General features: G+C 40.8%; 1 protein-coding gene across 3 annotated transcripts in view; it reads left to right on the top strand.

The window, feature by feature from the left end:
* Positions 1-19,637, top strand: part of CDK14 (cyclin dependent kinase 14) — a 389,160-nt gene that overhangs the window by 161,944 nt on the left and 207,579 nt on the right. For all 3 annotated transcript variants that reach the window (XM_084858927.1, XM_084858928.1, XM_084858929.1), the window contains exon 6: positions 5,902-5,996. In XM_084858927.1, the coding sequence (XP_084715053.1) occupies positions 5,902-5,996 (95 nt within the window). The remainder of the gene's footprint in view (positions 1-5,901; positions 5,997-19,637) is intronic.

Genomic DNA, 19,637 nt, shown 5'->3' with positions numbered 1-19,637 from the left:
TAGAGAGAATTCCCTAAGCCAAGTGGCTCCTTTCAGGGAGGTAGTACTTCAGAGGAATTTAGGAGGCTGTGCAGGGTTTGCAAGGACTGCACGTACTTAAATTAACTTTATGAGGTGAGGTGGCTGAGGGCTTTTTCTAGCTTTTTTAAAACTGCAGCACCTATTTAAAAGTGGCAGCAGTTTCTCGATCATGACGCCACATAGTCCTAACCCTCCCTTTGGGATTATTTGAGTCCTACAGCTATTTAGGAGAAATTAAAGTGGAGGGGGAGAAAGAAGTTTGTGGAGTCTTGATTGGATTCTTTGCTGTACTGAAGCTACTAAGCTTCTGCAGAAACCAAAGGTTCCAATTTGAGGCAGAAAAATCAGATCCTGTGTGAAATTGCAGTATTTCACAAGGAGCTCTTTCTTCCCTTCCTTCAGCCTCTTCAAAATTTCATTGCAGGCAAGCTCCCAACAGTGGGCCTGTAAGAGCAGAAAAGAAAAGTAGGGGGAGAGAGGTTTTTTGCACCTCAAAAAAACCCTACACCAGAGATTAGGGATAGTGACCTCCTAGTGGTCACCTTAAACACATTCTGATTAGGATCTCTAATCCCCTGGTGGCTTGACAGTTTTTACGTTTTGTTTTAGACTTGGAGAAAAGCAAATTTTACGCATGGCTAGCACAAAAGCCACTAGACCTAACTGTCTGAACTTTGGCAGGCAGTCATCTCTAGCTTGTTGGGGGGAAAGGTAGTCACGACTGGGGAAGGCAATGGCAAACCACCCCGCTATAGCCTGCCATGAAAACACCAGTGCAAGCGGCGTCCCTCTAGGGGTCAGTAATGACCCGGTGCTTGCGCAGGAGGAACCTTTCCTTTTTTCCATCCCTATAGGGGCTGCCAGGTTCCCAAATTCCATGCACTTATGTGGAAGCACAAAAAAATTATAGCTCTTTGCTTTGACAGTTTTTCTTGAAAATAGCAAATTTTACCTGTGCCTTGCACAAAAGCTGCTTGACCTAACTGCCCGAAATTTGGCATATTCACTCAGCTCCTTGGGGGCTACCAACCCTCCAGATATCATGTATTTATCTTACAAAATAAAAAAGTTATGGCCATTTTTGTTTTCCAATGCAAGTCAATGGGAAAATGTCAAAAATGGCAATTAGGACAATTCAAAAGATCTGGGACACATCTCAGAAAAGATCTGGGGCCCGTGCCCATGTGAGCCCTCATCTAACAACACCCCTGCTTACAACGAAACTGCTGCCAGGGGTCTGTTTCCTCTCCCACCAAAAGGAAGAAGTTCTCTTAGAATCAAGATAGAAGGCAGGACCCCGCCCATCAGTTCAAAACTTTTATACCTTAATTATGCCATTTATCACACCTAATACTATACTTGCCAACTATTATGTTTTAAGCTTGCTGATTGGTTATTAAAAGGTGGTCTAGATCTTTTAACCCCTTCATGGATCAGTGCCTTGTTGTGGCGAAGGGGCTTGCGTAACTCAGTGAAGCCATAAGCTATGCTGTGCAGGGCCACCCAAGACAGACAGGTCATGGCAGAGAGTTCTGACAAAATGTAGTCCACTGGAGAAGGAAATGGCAACCCACTCCAGTATTCTTGCCAAGAAAACCCCATGGAAAGTATCACAAGGCTAAAAGAGATGACGCCGGAAGATGAGCCCCTCAGGTCGGAAGGTGCCCAATTCCTCTTACCGGGGAAGAGCAGAGGGTATTTCCAAGTAGCGCCAGAAAGAGTGAAGCGGCTGGGCCAAACCCGAAAGGACACTCAGCTGTGGACGTGTCTGGTGGTGAAAAGAAAATCCGATGCTGTAAAGAACAATATTGTTTAGGAACCTGGAATGTCAGATCAATGAATCAAGATAAGTTGGAGGTGGTCAAACATGAGATGGCAAGATTGAACGTCGACATCTTGGGAATCAGCGAACTAAAATGGACAGGCATGGGCGAATTTAATTCAGGTGACCATCATATCTACTGTGGGCAAGAATCCCTTAGAAGAAATGGAGTAGCACTCATAGTCAACAAAAGGGTGGGAAAAGCAGTACTGGGGTACAATCTCGAAAATGTTAGAATGCTCTCAGTACGAATCCAAGGCAAACCGTTCAACATCACAGTTATTCACGTCTATGCCCCAACCACTGATGCCGAAGAAGCTGAGGTTGATCGGTTCTATGAAGACCTACAACACCTTCTAGAACTAACACCAAAAAAGATGTCCTCTTCATCATAGGGGATTGGAATGCTAAAGAAGGAAGTCAAGAAATCACCGGGAGAACAGGCAGGCATGGCCTTGGTGTACAAAATGAAGCAGCACAAAGGCTAATAGAGTTTTGCCAAGAGAACAGGCTGATCATAGCAAACACTCTTTTCCAACAGCACAAGAGGCGACTCTACACATGGACATCACCAGATGGTCAATATTGAAATCAGATTGATTATGTCCTTTGCAGCCAAAGATGGAGAAGCTCTATACAGTCAGGAAAAACAAGACCTGGAGCTGACTGTGGCTCAGATCATGAGCTTCTTATTGCAAAATTTCAGCTTAAATTGAACGTAGGGAAAACCACTAAACCATTCAGGTATGACCTAAATCATATCCCTTATGAATATACAGTGGAGGTGAGGAATAGATTTCAGGGATTAGACCTGATAGACAGAGTGCCTGAGGAACTATGGACGGAGGTCCGTAACATTGTTCAGGAGGCAGCAACTCAATCCATCCCCAAGAAAAAGAAATGCAAGAAAGCAAAGTGGCTGTCTGATGAGGCTTTACAGGTAGCTGAGGAAAGAAGGGAAGTGAAAAGCAAGGGAGAAAGGGGAAGAGATAGCCAACTGAATGCAGAGTTCCAGAGAATAGCAAGGAGAGACAAGAAGGCCTTCCTAAATGAACAATGCAAAGAAATCGAGGAAAACAACAGAATGGGAAAGACTAGAGATCTCTTCAAGAAAATTGGAGATCTCAAGGGAACGTTTTGTGCAAAGACGGGCATGATAAAGGACAAAGAAGGCAGGGACCTAACAGAAGCAGATGAGATTAAGAAGAGGTGGAAAGAATACACAGAAGAACTATACAGGAAAGATCTGAATGTCCCTGATAGCCATGATAGTGCAGTCACTGAACTTGAGCCAGACATCCTAGAGAGTGAAGTCAAGTGGGCCTTAAGAAGCATTAGTAACAACAAAGCTAGCGGAGATGACAGTATTCCAGCTGAGCTATTTAAAATCCTAAAAGATGCTGCTGCTGAAGTGCTGCACTCAATATGCCAACAAATTTGGAACACTCAGCAGTGGCCACAAGACTGGAAAAGGTCAGTTTACATTCCAATTCCAAAGAAGGGCAACTCCAAAGAGTGTTCAAACTACCGTACATTTGCGCTGATTTCACATGCCAGCAAGGTTATGCTCAAAATGCTACAAGCTAGGCTTCAGCAGTATGCGACCCGAGAACTACCGGAAGTACAAGCTGGGTTTCAAAGAGGCAGAGGAACTAGAGATCAAATCGCCAACATTCGCTGGATCATGGCGAAAGCAAAAGAATTCCAGAAAAACATCTACTTCTGCTTCATTGACTATGCTAAAGCCTTTGATTGTGCGGATCACAACAAACTGTGGCAAATTCTGAAAGAGATGGGAGTACCAGACCACCTTACCTGTCTCCTGAGATACCTGTATGAGGGTCAAGAAGCAACAGTAAGAACCGGATGTGGAACAAACAATTGGTTCAAAACTGGGAAAGGAGTATGACAAGGCTGCATATTGTCACCCTGCTTATTTAACTTATATGCAGAGTACATCATAAGAAACGCCGGGTTGGATGAATCACAGGTCGGAATTAAGATTGCCAGGAGAATTATCAACAACCTCAGATACACAGATGATACCACCATAATGGCAGAAAGCAAAGAGGATCTAAAGAGCCTCTTGTTGAGGGTGAAACAGGAGAGTGCAAAAGCTGGTTTGAAACTCAACATTTAAAAAACGAAGATCATGGCATCTGGCCCCATCACTTCCTGGCATATGGAATGGGAAGAAATGGAAGCAGTGACAGCTTTATTTTCTTGGGCTCCAAGATCACCGCAGACGGTGACTGTAGCCATGAAATTAAAAGATGCTTGCTCCTTGGGAGGAAAGCTATGGCAAACCTAGACAGCATAGTCAGAAGCAGAGACATCACCTTGCCGACAAAGGTCCGTCTAATCAAAGCTATGGTCTTCCCAGTAGTAATGTATGGCTGTGAGAGCTGGACCATAAGGAAGGCTGAGCGCTGAAAAATTGATGCTTTCGAACTGTGGTGCTGGAGAAGACCCTTTCGAGTCCCCTGGACTGCAAGGAGGTCAAATCAGTCCATCCTAAAGGAAATCAACCCTGAGTGCTCATTGGAAGGACAGATACTGAAGCTGAAGCTCAAATATTTTGGCCACCTAATGCGAAGAGAAAACTCTCTGGAAAAGACCCTGATGCTGGGAAAGACTGAAGGCAAAAGGAGAAGGGGATGGCAGAGGATGAGATGGCTAGATAGCATCACCGATGCAATGAATATAGACTTGAGCACGTTCTGGGAGAGAGCGCAGGACAGGAAGGCCTGGCGTGCTATGGTCCATGGGGTCACGAAGAGTCGGACATGACTGAACAAGATCTTTTAAAGCCCCTTACTCGTTAACTCTGTGCCTCTGATCTACTAATGTCATTGTTGATACTCTTGTCAATTCCAGAGAAACTCAAAAAGTCCCCTACTTCTCCTTAAGCATCCTGTCTCTGTACCCTGTGGTTGGCAATAGGGCTAGTAGCTCCTGGGCCAGATGTGGAACCCTCCCCTGGCTTACAGGATGCTTTTGGGCTGGATGAGGGGCCCCTGTAGGCCATATCTGGGCCAATGGGCTGGAGGTTTCTCATCCTTAGGTTATGGGATTTCTTTGGGCCACTATATTTCATATGAAAGTACCCAAAAGACCGCCCCCCCCCCTCACACACACACCATTTCTATCCTGTTGTAAGTGGTCCTGGAAAATTGAACTGAAAGACTTTATAGAAATATCTTAAATAAATATCTCTGACAAAAACAAGAAAAGAGACAAAGAATGTGAAAGAACAATAATATGAAAATACTGTTGCAGGTCATTCTCTTCAGTTACATGTTGCTGTAGTGGATGTTAACTCATCTCTGATGTATGGGTAAGATGACAAGTTACCACTGGCATTTTGGCATCTGTAGCAACACATGAGTTGTCATGTCACATTGGTTAAATATGCCATATCTTAGGAATATTAAATATGCACATTAAATATGCATTACTGTGTGGGCCTTAAATATAGATTACAAAGGAAAAATGAAATATGGGCAAAACCTTTTACAGGTTCAACAGGAAAATACTTTGCTGTTAACCATTCCACAGACCTGATATAATTTTATTTGAAGTGATTGATTTGGAAATTCCAGTGTTAAAACACTGAATAAAATATTTGTACTTGCAAACATTAATGTAGCTACCTGACTTCATTAGGTCTGTGAAGGGCAAATACGAACAATAATATGCTGAACTGATTCTAATAAGAATGTCATACAGACATTCATGTTCAAAATGTTGACTTCATATGAGAAAGAAAAATGTAGAGAATGGTATCTTCCAGTTTTCTAATTCTCCTGGTCTGGTGTTGGCTTAACTTGGGCGTGGGGGTGGGGGAGAAAGGTTAAATGTGGTGAACTCTTATCTCTGTGCAGGTTCAGGTAAAATGAATGGAAGCTGTGTATGGTAAGAAGTACACAATGCAAACACAGATTCTGGGACACTCCATTCTTCAGAGCATCTAAAAAGCATTGCTGTAATTTCAGTCACTTTTTTGGTGAATGTGCTGCTTAATTACATTTTTCATAAATTCTATTTTTGTCTTTCAGCTTCTCTCCTGAAAGGCCTAAAGCATGCCAATATTGTGCTACTTCATGATATCATCCACACAAAGGAGACACTGACACTGGTATTTGAGTTTGTGGTAAGTTAACAACATTTTTATTTTCTATGATCTAAACCAGGACCCCTAAAAGGAGAATGTCTGCTACTGGGTAAAATAGATCTGGATAATTCACACAATTGTCCCTTGCTGCCCATGGGGTGGATTGGTTTGTAACCATAGCCCTATTCAGGCATTTACTTGCTCACATGTAGGGCTAAACTGGGTAGGGGGATGTGGTGCGTACATAAGTTCAACCCCCAATATCCCCGCATGCCCAGCTTCCCATGATCGCAAACCCTGCCTTATCAGTGCATGAAGGTCTACATGGAAGCCACACATGTAGGGACATGTGCACCCATGTCACCCTACCCAGTTTATCCCTACACGTGAGCAGCCGCATGCCTGAATAGGGTATTAGTATGCCGAGCCTGCGAACCTGTCCACCACTATGATAAGTCATCTCAAGCCTTGTCATTGAAGGTTCATTTGGCTGGGACACAGCCTTTCAGTTCCTTCCAAGTTGTCGGAATCCCTACTTAGGGAGGTTTTATTGGCATGTCAGCCATTTTTTAGTCTACTTTAGTCTCTTTCCCGCCTGCCCTCCTTTTTTGGGGATTGTGATTTAACATCTGCTCTAGGTTTTAATTTAATTGTACTGGTTATTGCTTTTAATTGTATGCATTAATAGTATACATTAATATTAGTGCGGTTTCGAATCCTGCCCCTTATTTTCCGGGACTTTTTCTCTCCCTTCAAAAGAGGCATTGTTTTTTTCAGCTTTTGCAGGGAAGGAGCCCAGGATTCTTCTCTAACTGGGAGTTCTTCCTGAATGCCTATTGGAGAGGGCAAGGTCACATGGTGTCCTGGGAGTTCAGAAAGAACTGCCAGGCTAGAGAAGAGTCCTAGCAAGTGCAGGGGGCATTAAAAAAAAAATTAAAAAAGAAAGAAGACCCCTCAAGAATTGCCAACACTTAAAAATGTATGTGGAAACCCTGTTCCCCTCCCCAGGGAGAAAATTCTCACTTCTCGCAGCTTCCTTTGTTAGAGTTTTCTACCCCCCCCCCCAGTGCCCCAAAGAGAAGAACTGAAAATTTTAGCACAGCATTAATTAATATTGCATTAATGTATGCTGTGAGCCGCCTTGGGAACCCCATGGGTTGAAAGATGGGGTCGAAATACTTTAAGTAAATTGCTACAATAGCCTTGTGTTTAAGAACTCCCATGGTAACCATAGGCAAGAAGGACTTGCATGTGGGTGAGTGAGTGGAGGAGGGAGGAGTGCCTTTCTAGCGGTAGGGGAAAAATGTGTTTGGTTTGCGTTTTAATAAGGACCGACCTAATTTGCATTTCCCAAACTAATATGTGAACCAGAATTCAGTTATTCTTCAGGTGTCATACTTCTCCAAATTTTGTGACACAGAGGCATACATTAGGAGAAATGCATACAGCAATGCGTACAAAAATGCATTCATATTCTTTTCCCCTGTTGTGTGCATTTTTGTACTCATTTCCACTGTTGGATGCATTAGGAGAAATGCATACAAAAATGTGTAGGAATTTTCATGCAATTTTTTTTTCTACAACATTCACAAACTGATGCGGAAACAGAACAGAATGAACTTGTGCTTTCAAAAAGCTTGGAAGGTATAGAAACAGAGACATGGTTTGCACAATCAAACAAACTGTGGATTGTTTGTGAGCGCACATGAGCGAGCAAGCATGCTGGTTCCCATCTGCTCGCCTGCATCCACTTACCAAAACAACCCTGGGATGCCCCCTTCCTGTGTTGTTGTAATGTGCGAACCCGGCACTCTGGGCTGTTTAGGGTTTGTTGTTGGGTTAAAACTCTGGGTTGTTTAACTGTAAACAACCCAGAGTACTAGGTTTGCAGTACACAACAACTCAGGAACAGGGTGTGACTGAGTTGTTTTGGAAAGTGGGCGCAAGCAGGAAGCAGCTCACTGCCGCGCAACCACATCTAACTATGGCTTAAACGACCCATAGTTAGCCATTACGTGTGAACCGGGTCAGACAGATTCATCCATCCCTAGTCCCTCAACTGCACCCATCATAGAAACCAAGCAGGCTGCAAAAGGAGAAAATCCCCCTCTCTTATACCCAGCATAGAAATTTAGCAGGATGCTGCAGGAAGAATGGAGCTCTCCATCCCTCCACTGCCAGCCCAGAGCATATGAGTGAAATAGTATCAATGGCTACTAGTCCTGATGGCTGCGTGCTACCTCCAGTATCAGAGGCAGTCTGCCCATGCGCACCAGCTACTGGTGAACATGGGCAGGAAGATGCTGTGGCACTCATGTCCTGCCTTTGGGTTTCCCATGGGCAGCTGGTTGGCCAGTTTGTGAACAGAATGCTGGACTAGATGGACCCTTGGTCTGATCCAGTATGGCTCTGCTTATGTTCTTATGTTCTTAAAACATTTGTGGGCTAGTAACTTTTGTGCACTTACTTTACAAGGCTGTACTACAGTAGTCTTGTAGTAGAATACATTGATGTAATGTAAAAGAGATTCAGTCATTTTTATTAAAAGATACTATGATTATAGACTTGTTTTATTTGAGGTTCTCAGGTTCATAGCTGTTGTAGGGCTTATAAAGGGGTGGGGAGAAGCAGCATACAGAACTGAAATCTTCCAAAGTGGCTTTTATTGCACCTGGCAGTTCATGTTTTAATAAGCAGTGTCAGAAAAAGTCTGGTGGATGTAATTCGTACTGCATAGCCTCTTCTCTATGACTTGCATTTCAGCTATTAATTAAAACTTCAATTTGCACAGTACACAATGTAATGATCTAATTTTGTTCGGAGAATTGTGAAGTCTTGGGTTTGAACTTTTAATTAATCATTCTACATTTTCCTAAGACAAACATATGGTATTTGTGTAGAACTACTCCAGCATTTAGCTGCAGTATTGTACAATATGCATAATTAACCCCCTTGTTTCTATAGATGGAGCTATGAATATTAGTATTTATACAAAGAAAATGACTCTGCAATAGATTAAATTTTAGATAGTATAGTTTTTGAGAATACTAATAAAGCTATATAGTTTACATTTAGTGACACTTAGGCTGCAATCCAATATCCACTTACCTGGGAGTAAGCACCGTTGAACTCATGTATAGGTGTGTATAGGATTGCACTGTTAGTAGATCTGTTTTGCCAAGTGAAATGTGCCTAAGTGTTAATGTTACATGGCGTTCTTTTGGGGGATTATGCTTCTCCCACCCCCACCCCTTTTTATTATGAGCTGCTCTGCTTGTCATAATGGAAGTCCATTTCCCTTGCCAATTTACATATAAATGATACATTTTAATAATATGGCTATTTGGCTATATGACAACTGCTGCCGAACAGTTCCAGGCATGACACTGAAGACATTGACATAGCTAAATGCTTTTGTTTAAATGTCTAGATAAATAAATGGGAATTCCAGCATCATTTTTACTACAAATTGAGTAACCATTGACAAGTGTTATGTAACAGAAAATTTAAATAGAAAATGTCAGTTTTACCTACATGTTGATTTTATTCATGCAAGGAAATAAAAATGAGTTGAGATATATATGCAGTAGATGTCTTTTAATCATAGTACTTAAAAACCCTTTAGCAGTAATCCTGAGCAAAGTGGGACTGCTAAATCTCTTTGAAGACAATGGACCGATTTAGAGGCAATGCCACAGCATGATTGGGCATTATGTGAGTAAGCTTTGGACTTACATTTTGCCCGTCCCTCCATTCCCTTGTGCTCTTCCTGACTTGTGATTTCATGGAAAAAAATAGTTGCTGTTGGATCCAATCCAGGCAAATTATGTTTTTTGTAGACCAGCCTTGTAAATAGCTCCATAAAAGTTACAAGCTTGCAAATCTTTTTATTAGTCTGTTAAGAGCCTAGTAGAGTATGGTTTCAATCCATGATGCCTGTGGAGGAGGGGTAGCTCCATCCTGCATGGCCAACATGGAAACACAGACTATAGCCTATTAGCAGCCTAGTTTTAAAAGACTGTCTTCTTCCAAATAGGCTGGTGGAAGAGGAATTAATTGCTCCTCCGCCAGTTGCTTGGTTTTTGACCTGGCTGCAGAGGAGGGACAGAGTGCTCTTCCCCTCCTCTGCCAGCCTTCTTACTTGCATTCATGGAATTCATAGTGGCCTACGGCTACAAGGGGAGTTGTTAAATACAAGGCTGTTATAAACCATAGTTTGCCTGAAAAGTGGAATAGAAAACCATAATCAAACTGTAGTTTTCAGTTCTGATGTGCAGGTAAAATATGATTCATGCAAAACAAAAATTAAAGAATAGTTTGACCAGTTTGAATCTAACAGCAAACTATGATTTCCCACGAAATCAGAGGTCAGCGTGAGAAAAGAGAAGGAGAAGGTGTGCAAGCCAAAGGTTTATTTATATAGCAGTAAATTATAGTTTTTGCAACCGCTTCTCGTGCTTTGGTGTTAGACTTGAACTGAGACACAAGTGTTTTAAGCACCCTAAAAGGTTGGAGAATTTGCAGTTTGCTGGGGTTGAGCTAGTCACCTTTGCTCCTCCACTATGTGCCACCAGGGTGCAAATTTGCTACAGAGTGGCCGCCAAACGATGATGACAATAATGACTTTGCATAATGATGTAAACAAACTTTTTTCATTAACTAAAGCAAACATTGTGTCTTTCTGTATATGAGAAATTAAAAAAGAACATGTGCAGCTATACTCTCCATTATGGTTTTATTTTTTATGACAAAAATTGCATGAGAAGAGACAGCTGTATAATTGAAAGCTGGTTTGTAATGAGAATAATAATTGCTGCTTCAACTATGTCATAAAAGGAGGATGCATAATGGATGCACAGCCTAACACCCAAGTTTAATTTAAAACCTAGCACTTTTAATGTATCTTGTGTATTTCTTAATCATTTGGACATAGGTGTGTGCGTGCATGCACAAAATTTAAGTCTGTGCATGTTAAGTATCTTACCTCTAAACAGATTCCCATGTCATTTTAAAACCTCATTCTTTGTTGAATGATAAGCAAATTATACATCTAGCAATGTTATGAATTTCTTCGTTGACTTTCTGATTTTGATCAATTACTGCTTATGTTTGGAAAAACATTTTGATAACAAAATGAGAAGCCATGTTTCAAATGTTAAAATTTGTAATCTGTGCATTAATTTGACTTGCTTTTAAAGACATCCAGTTTTCAGAAACTACTAATGTGAGTTTTCCAAGAGTTGAAATGTCCCTCCCAATTTCTCCATTATCTCAGGTTTAAGAGCCTAGTAGCTGAAGCAGCTGAGACTTGCTGAAGTCTGGGAAAACATTAAAAATTGTAATTAATAGCCACGAAACCAAAAAGGTTAATACCTGGACTTAGAGTTATGAAAATATAGCTCAAATGCAAGTTCTGATCAGAGAGTAATGAAGGGAAGAAAGGAGACTTGTCTACATAACAAATGAGAAAACAGATGCTATCCTAAGCACGAGCAGTAGCATCTAAGAACAGGAATAATACATTTGTAAATCAGATCATATCTTAAGAGCAGAAGAGTTGATAATGAGAGTCAAACAAGGAGATGAGATACATCTTAGGAGAATACAGTCCCCCCACCCAAATAGTCTGATTTCAAGGATTATGGTGTTTTCTTCTGTTTACGTTTCTGCCACAGATGAAATGAAACAATCTAATATTAGAATCGGATATTTAAAATTCCTTAAAACAAATGCTCGGGACAAATGCTTTATGATGTGGTACCACTTCCCCCATATTAAGTATTGGAGATACCTTGACGTGCTTGTTTTCTATATCCAGTTTGATGTAGTGGTTAGTGACAGACTAGGACCAGACCCAGTTTCCACTCGCCATTACACTACATACTGCCATGAAGCTTGCTGAAGGTGTTTAAATTACTTTTGGGATAAGAGGTCCATAGGTGCAGGTTGTGAAAAGCAAACAATCCAAGAAATTTGGGCATGTGCGTGGACCATATATATGCTTCCCAACCTAAACCTTTACAGGTCCACGCACAGCTTTGGGTAAGATGACTTAATGGAAATAGCTTGCAGAGGGTTCAGGTATTTAGCTTTGCGAGACCTAGAGTTGCTGTCTACTGTGGTTGCCCTCTTTAAGAGTCTTATATTGGGTTTGACATTGGCTTCCATAAAGTGGCCATTTTGGCAAGAGAGAGGTGTTCGCTGTGGCAGCAAAATTAGTACCAATAATTTTGACAGAAATGGAAGAACCATAATTAGGTCCAAATGTTGAACCTGTTTAAATGTTGTTAAGCTGTAGCTTTTAACATCTCATCAGAGCAAAGATCCAAGTATGTTAGGGTATCCTATAGAAAATATTTTTAATGTTCTAGTAAGTGTAAAGTATAAACTAGGAAAATAGGAACCTATTTTATACCAGGCCAAACTATTTGTCCCTCTGTCCCAGTATTGCCTACTGTGACTCGCAGTAGCTGTTCAGGATTCCAGGCAGGTGTCTGTCTTATCTCCTGCTACCTCATGCCAGGGGTTGAAATAGGGCTCTTCTGTAGGCAAAGAAGGTGTTCTAGTGTTTGCCCTTGTTCATAACAGACATTTATGAGGCATGACGTTTTAAGTGTAGTAAGTAGCCCAATTCTGCATAAAATATTATTATAGGAAGAGCTCAGGGTGATTGGTGGAACATCATCAACATCACAACTTGTAGTGTGCCAAGCGTATGAATCAACCCAGGGAATTGCAGGAGTGTGAGTCAACACTACTGTACCAATGACTGTTGTCTCACCATATGTGGCACAGCTGTATCATGCATGGCTGAGAAATGTGTGGAGTGGAGGGATGTGACAGGAGTTGACTGACAAACTTGGATACGGCTGTCCTATGCAGCATCCTATGGGCATTTTGGTCAGCACAGAGCCAGATGTGTTCTCACAGCCATACTGACTTGATTTTAATATCCTATTCTAGTGGGGTTGAAACTAACAGGCAGCATACCAAGATAGACTTGCCCCATACTGAATGCTGTTGCAATTCTGTCAGTGCAAGTGATTTTATGTGATATCTCAGCTATGTATAGTTAAAGGATCTGGGTAGAAGTACCATAATGCAAACAGATGGCTCAATTTTCATTCATTTGTCAATGTCATTATTTGATGGATGAGAATGCCATTCTCTTATTGTCCATGTAATGACAAAGATTCAGATAAGAGAATGATCTTCTTGTCTTGAACTTGATTCTGTTTTATGGCTGTTTGTGGGAAGAGGGGGATATCCTTCAGCCGTGAAACATGAGAATTTTAGACAGAAATCTGTCATCATTGTAGTAAACTTTCTTTTTCAGAAACCTTTCTGTCTCTGGCTGTGTAACCTTTTCTGTTATAAAACACAGATTATAGAATAGCAGACACATTTTAACACTTCACCCCCCCACAATAGTGTTCCATTGCTCTTGACTTATTGGGTTCAGCATCAGAAGTATTATTCCTATTCATTTTCTATTTATAGGGATAGCAAAAATTATAAGAATCATCCCCGTATGTTTTCAGTCAGATTTCCCTCTTCCATGAGCAGACAGAGTAGCAATGAAGTTGAGAGGGCCAGCCAGAGCTGGCTGAAGAAGTTACCCCTGCCCTTCCCCCAAATGAAATGGTGATGAAAGATCAGCATTGATGTTCAGCCCTCTAAACCCTGTCATGGCTTTTTCTAAAGGCAGTCTGCTGTTCTCAGTCTGCTGTTCTATTTAAAAGTAGCTTTCTCCTACTTTGTATCCTCCGTTAACACCCATACAAATGGTGCAAGGAGCTCAGTGCTATTTTTATTGTTGTGTGAAACAGTGGAAAGGCCAGTGTTAGAATTCATAAGTGTCAAACTAAAGCTTTAGTCCTACACACACTTCCTTGGGAATTGAATTCAGGCACCATTGAATTCAAGGGGACTTGAATAAATATGCATAGAGTTGGCTATATGATTCAGTATCTATTATATTATCCATAGTCCATACATAATTTTATAGAATTTCCTACCCTTATGTTGTAATGTAGACGTCAGAAGAGCAGCAATAATATAGTTGGATTTCCCAATACAAAGAAGTAGAAGATAAAGCAGTATAATAAGAAACCCAAGCAAATGATTGTTATTATTGGAGGGATTAGAGTGGATGTTGTTTAAAATGAATGGGGTATTAACATAGTCATTAGTACAAAGAATGCAAAGAATACCAAAATACTTCTTACAAGATATAAAAATATATCTTTCCCTCCAAAAAAATAAATAAATCCCAATGAGGTCATCTGTCTTGTTAGCATGACCTTCACCAGGAACTGGGCAGGGAGAGTTTGTCCCTATTAGTGTGTCCCTGTTGGTTCTGCTGGACCTCTCACTGGACCTCTCAACACCATTAACCACAATATCTTTCTGGATTGCCTGCCTAGGATGGGCTTGGGTGGCATTGTTCTTTAGTGGTCCCGATCTTTCCAGTTCATTTCTGGGCACAATTCAAAGTTTCCTACACTTCAAATTTTTACCTACAAAGTCCTAAACAGTTTGGGACCAGGATATATGAAGGACCACCGCTTCCGTTACGATCCTGCCTGTCCACTGCAATTAACATTGGAGGCCTTGCTATGCATCACACCACTTTCAAAAGCATGGTTGGCTGGGCCATAAGACAGAGCCATTTATGTTGTGATGTCCAGTTTATGGAACTCCTTCTGTAGACAAGTGCTGTTGGTTCCCTCTCTTTTAAGCTTCAAGCTTGCTATTAAGACCTTCTAATTCCACTGAGCTTTCAGTATGGTTGAACATGTTTTAATCTCCCTGCTGTTAAGCTTGTTTTAACCTGCTCCTTTTAAGCAATATCATTTTCAGTAATTTCTAGATCGTTTCTATTATTTTAGTAATGTTGTAAGCTGTTTTGAATTTATTTTTAAAGAAAGGGTATAAATTTCTGAATAAATAAAACAATATGGATGCTTTTTCTAACTTAAGCAGAATCTTACAAGACACTTGCTAGTAAACCTTTGTATTTACTGAGTGGTCATTTTTAAATCTACACTAAAAATGCTTATTTTTAGCGTAGATTTAAAAATGGCTGATCCAAAATTGATTGCATAGAGACAATGCTGGAAGAACTAAAATGAACCATGTATCATCTTAATTTAAAACTCCATAATAGGTTACTTTACTGTTTGGTTCCATTAAATTTAGTTATTGCGTTAGATTGCAATTTGTTTCATGAATAGGAATTAATATAAATAATTATAAAAATGTGTATTCTCATTTATTATATTGCTTTTGACTTAGAATAACTTTCCTGTGGACTATGTTCATCTATGATTGTTGCAAATCTTTTACCTCCGCGATAGCTTTATTATTATTCTTTGCATTGTATAGTCTGCTTAAGAATTTCCTAGTGACAATGGGGAAACTATTCTAGTCACTAGAACCTCCAGAGCATAACTAATGTGTGCAATCTCTTTAGCAAAAAAGAATGGCTTGCAACAGTCTTGCTGCCTCAGTGAAACAATACAATCTGTCTGCTGCATGATGTCATTGCCAGAAGCCAAATAGTACAGTTTTTGTTTTAATGGAAGAGCTCTTTCACATTGCTGGTTTGACTTGATGGGAATGCGGTTAGAAATGCTTCCTGTTCATTCACAGACCTCGGGCTGTCCATGCATTTCAGCTTCAGAAATGACAGCTGAAACCAATTAGGTAGAACTATGGGACAGCTAAGTCACATGTAGATTTATCATAGCTGAGGAAGAGAAGAAGAGTGGAGTATGTTTCATTGACAATGTAAGTGGCTAATTAATAGTGAATGATTACTAAGGAGTTGTCTGGGCATAAGCTCATTTTGTGAGATTTGTCCCTGAAGTTCAGAGTAATTATACACACAAACACACACACACACACACACACACACACACATTTTATATATACATGCACACGCGCGTGCACAAGAACCTCATCCAAAATGGTTACTCCTGCTTATTCCAAACATTTATTCATGAGTGCTCCCTTTTTCTCCTAAAGTAGAACATAATTATATTGTTTATATAGTAATGTAACTTATTTTCATTTCCCAGTTGCTTAAAATATAGCACATGCATATCTGAATATGTATAACAATGGGCAGTATCTGATGTTGGTCCTACATAGAGTAGACCCATTGAAATGAATGATACTTAAGTTAGTTGTGGCTAACTTAAGTCCCATTCATTTCAGTGGGTCTACTCTACTAATTGGATTGGATACTACCCAATATCGTCAAAAGGATCTGTTAGATTCTTATCATACAAGTTTCTGTCAAAAGCCCCTGTATGAACAGTGAAACATGACTCATTCATGTTAATTGCTTTAAAGGTACTGCGAGTAGTCTTTTGATTTTAATGCTTTGTCATTCATGGATTTTCCTCTTATTTCTATACATCTTTTCAAATTCTAAGGCATTGTCAGATATCAAAATGTAACTTTGTGCAAGTAATTTATGGCTTGCTTTTCTGTTTCTAAAATGAAACCTGATATGACTTACGACTGTAAAGTCACATTTCGAAAACATACCACCAACTATTAACAGCTGCAGATATTTTTAAAATGTTCTCCACTTTGGTTGGCAGTATCTGCAACTTCCAACATGGTATTGTGGCTGAGTTTAGTTTGAATGCATTGGCGCTTCAGGACCCCCCACCCCTTAAAAAAACTTGATGCAGTTCCTCTGTATTATCTCTTCATTCCAACAGGCTAACAAATTTGTATATACGCATTTTAAGACAGTTCTCCAGTGAGAACTGGAAATAACCTGTCAGAAATGGAATACCAAACTTAACACCCAAATCCATCATCTGCAGTGAAAAGTAGCCTTTGCTACGATTAAAAGCATAACAATATATCCTTTGATTATTTCTGGTTCAGCAGAAGATCCAAGAGTATATTGTAGTCCAACCTGATTCCAAGGTTTGGGTATGATGGAGATGCTTTAGATCGGGGAGGGCAACTTCAGGGGATCCAGGGGTCATTTTCACATACACTCAGACCCGCCACGGAGCACACACACACAAAACTGCTGTTTTGCCACCAACATTTGGAAGCAAACCACTACGGCACACTACAAAGCTCCAATGTAGCTTGTTCTGAAGCTAACGTTGAGCCTTTCAGCACTCTGTAGCACTAAAGCCATCATTTTTAAAAGCCGGGGGGGGGGGGGCGGCTTCACATGGCGGGAGCTGTACAGGGGCCAATACAATCAAGGACTGACCAGTTTTCTGTACCAGGGTGACTGTGAACCACAACTCAAGTCACAGTTCCCATTGACATTTCTGAGTTATATTTACTTTGGAAATTCTGGCTACTGCAAAGTTATTTCAATCAGTAACTTGGCATATTATTTTGCACTGGGCTCATATGTCTTGCGCAGTCAGCTATAAAATTGTTTGCATCACAATTTCCTCTCCTTTGCTACCATGAAATTATCTCTGCTAAGATTTTATAAATTGTCAGGAGAGCAGCACAATATCTTTTCATTTCACAAAAGACTTCCTTTCATATTTTAGAAAGGGTGTGGATAGGGAATGGAGATTCCTTATAGCACTGATACCCTCATATGGTAAATTTATAAAATTTGTTTATACAGATAATAGTGGGCTTAGAACTGGTTACAATGGAATGAAAGCAATGGACTGTATTCAGAATTACTCTGCTCTCACAACAAAGCTTTGTACTTATGGCTCAGTGCCACAGTAGGAATTTCTGCAAGAACAAAACCTCATTACAGATAGCAGGAGCCAATCAACTTGTGTGTTTGAAAGGGAGAAGTACAGAAGGAAAAGTAATGATACCAGTGTAATGAGTACTTCACAGTATCTTGAGAAAGCATCCAGGAGCAAACATCATCTCAGATGACATCCACATGCTGAGGATGGGTTCACTAAAATATGCATGCAGAGCAAGACCATTTGCAAGCTGCACAGATGTTGAGGCTTTTCTTAGGACTGCTCTTGATGTTTACCTTTTCTAATTCATGTTCTTTGAAAAAAGAAACATTTTCATGTATAAAAGCTTTCATGTATAATTGCAGCCATGCATTTTAATGGAGCCATAATAAGAGAAGTGTTAAGGATGATGAAAGGCCTATGTGTTGTCAGAAGTCTGAATCCCAGGCTTGCATCTAATCATTCCCATGTTTCACAAATATTTATTTATGTGAGGGAGAGGGCAGCAATGAGGGAGAGGGCCTTCTCAGTGGTGGCCCCCCATCTGTGGATCAAGCTCCTCGATGAGGTCTGCCGGCTGCCAACATTATCTTATTATTATATTTCGGCGCCAGGTTAAGACCTGTCTCGTTTCCCAGGCATCTGGCAGCACATGATGAGTTCTAATCGGTCCTGAATGTGTCTTTCGTTATGACTGACAGTTCAAAGTTGTTTTTAGTTATATATTGTTTGTGTATATTGGCTGTGTACTTTTATGTAAATGGCTTTTCACAGAATCATAGAATAATGGGGTGGAACAAGACCATCGAGTCCAACCCCCTGCTCAGTGCAGGAATCCAAGTCAGAGCATCCCTGACAGATGGCTGTCCAGCCTCATCTTGAATGCCTCCAGTGTGGGAGAGCTCACCACCTCCTTAGGTAATTGGTTCCATTGTCATATTGCTCTCACAGTCAGGAATTTTTTCCTGATGTTCAGCCGGAATCTGGCTTCCTGTAACTTGAGCCCATTATTCCGTGTCCTGCACTCTGGGATGATCGAGAAGAGATCCTGGCCTTCCTCTCTTTGACAACCTTTCAAGTACTTGAAGAGCACTATCCTATCTCTCCTCAGTCTTCTCTTCTCAAGGCTAAACATGCCCAGTTCTTTCAGTCTCTCTTCATAGGGCTTTGTTTCCATTCTCCTGATCATCTTTGTTGCCCTCCTCTGAACCCTCTCCAGCTTGTCTGCATCCTTCTTAAAGTGTGGTGCCCAGAACTAGACACAGTACTCCAGATGAGGCCTAACCAGTGCTGAGTAGAGGAGAACTAGCAATTCCCAGGATTTGGAAGCTATACTTCTATTAATACAGCCCAAAAGAGCATTTGCCTTTTTTGCAGCCACACCACATTGTTGGCTCATATTCAGCTTGTGATGTAAAACAACTCCAAGATCCTTCTCGCTTGTAGTGTTGTTGAGCCACGTATCCCCCATCTTGTAACTGTGCCTTTGGTTTCTTTTTCCTAGGTGCAGAACTTGGCATTTGTCCCTATTAAATGTCATTCTGTTGTTTTCTGCCCAGCACTCCAGTCTATCAAGATCACTTTGAATTTTGTTTCTGTCCTCCAAAGTATTAGCTATCCCGCCCAATTTTGTGTCATCTGCAAATGTGATCAGCATTCCCTGCACCTCCTCCTCCAAGTCATTAATAAAAATGTTGAAGAGCACTGGGCCCAGGACTGAGCCCTGTGATACCCTACTCGTTACCTCTCCCCAGTTTGAGAAGGTCCCATTGATAAGCACTCTTTGAGTCCGATTCTGTAGCCAACTGTGGATCCACCAGATCGTTGTTTCCTCTAGCCCACTTTGAGCTAGTTTGCTCATCAGGATATCATGGGGCACTTTGTCGAAAGCTTTGCTGAAGTCGAGGTATATGATGTCTACAGCATTCCCATGGTCTACAAGGGAGGTTACTTGATCAAATAATGAGATCAGATT

This window comes from Heloderma suspectum, chromosome 5, assembly GCF_057233095.1.
Source record: "Heloderma suspectum isolate Gila_16-S chromosome 5, 16-S_ref, whole genome shotgun sequence".
In the NCBI taxonomy this organism is placed as follows: domain Eukaryota; kingdom Metazoa; phylum Chordata; class Lepidosauria; order Squamata; family Helodermatidae; genus Heloderma; species Heloderma suspectum.
The sequence above is the reverse complement of the archived record's forward strand: the minus strand, read 5'-3'. Positions and strand labels throughout refer to the sequence as shown.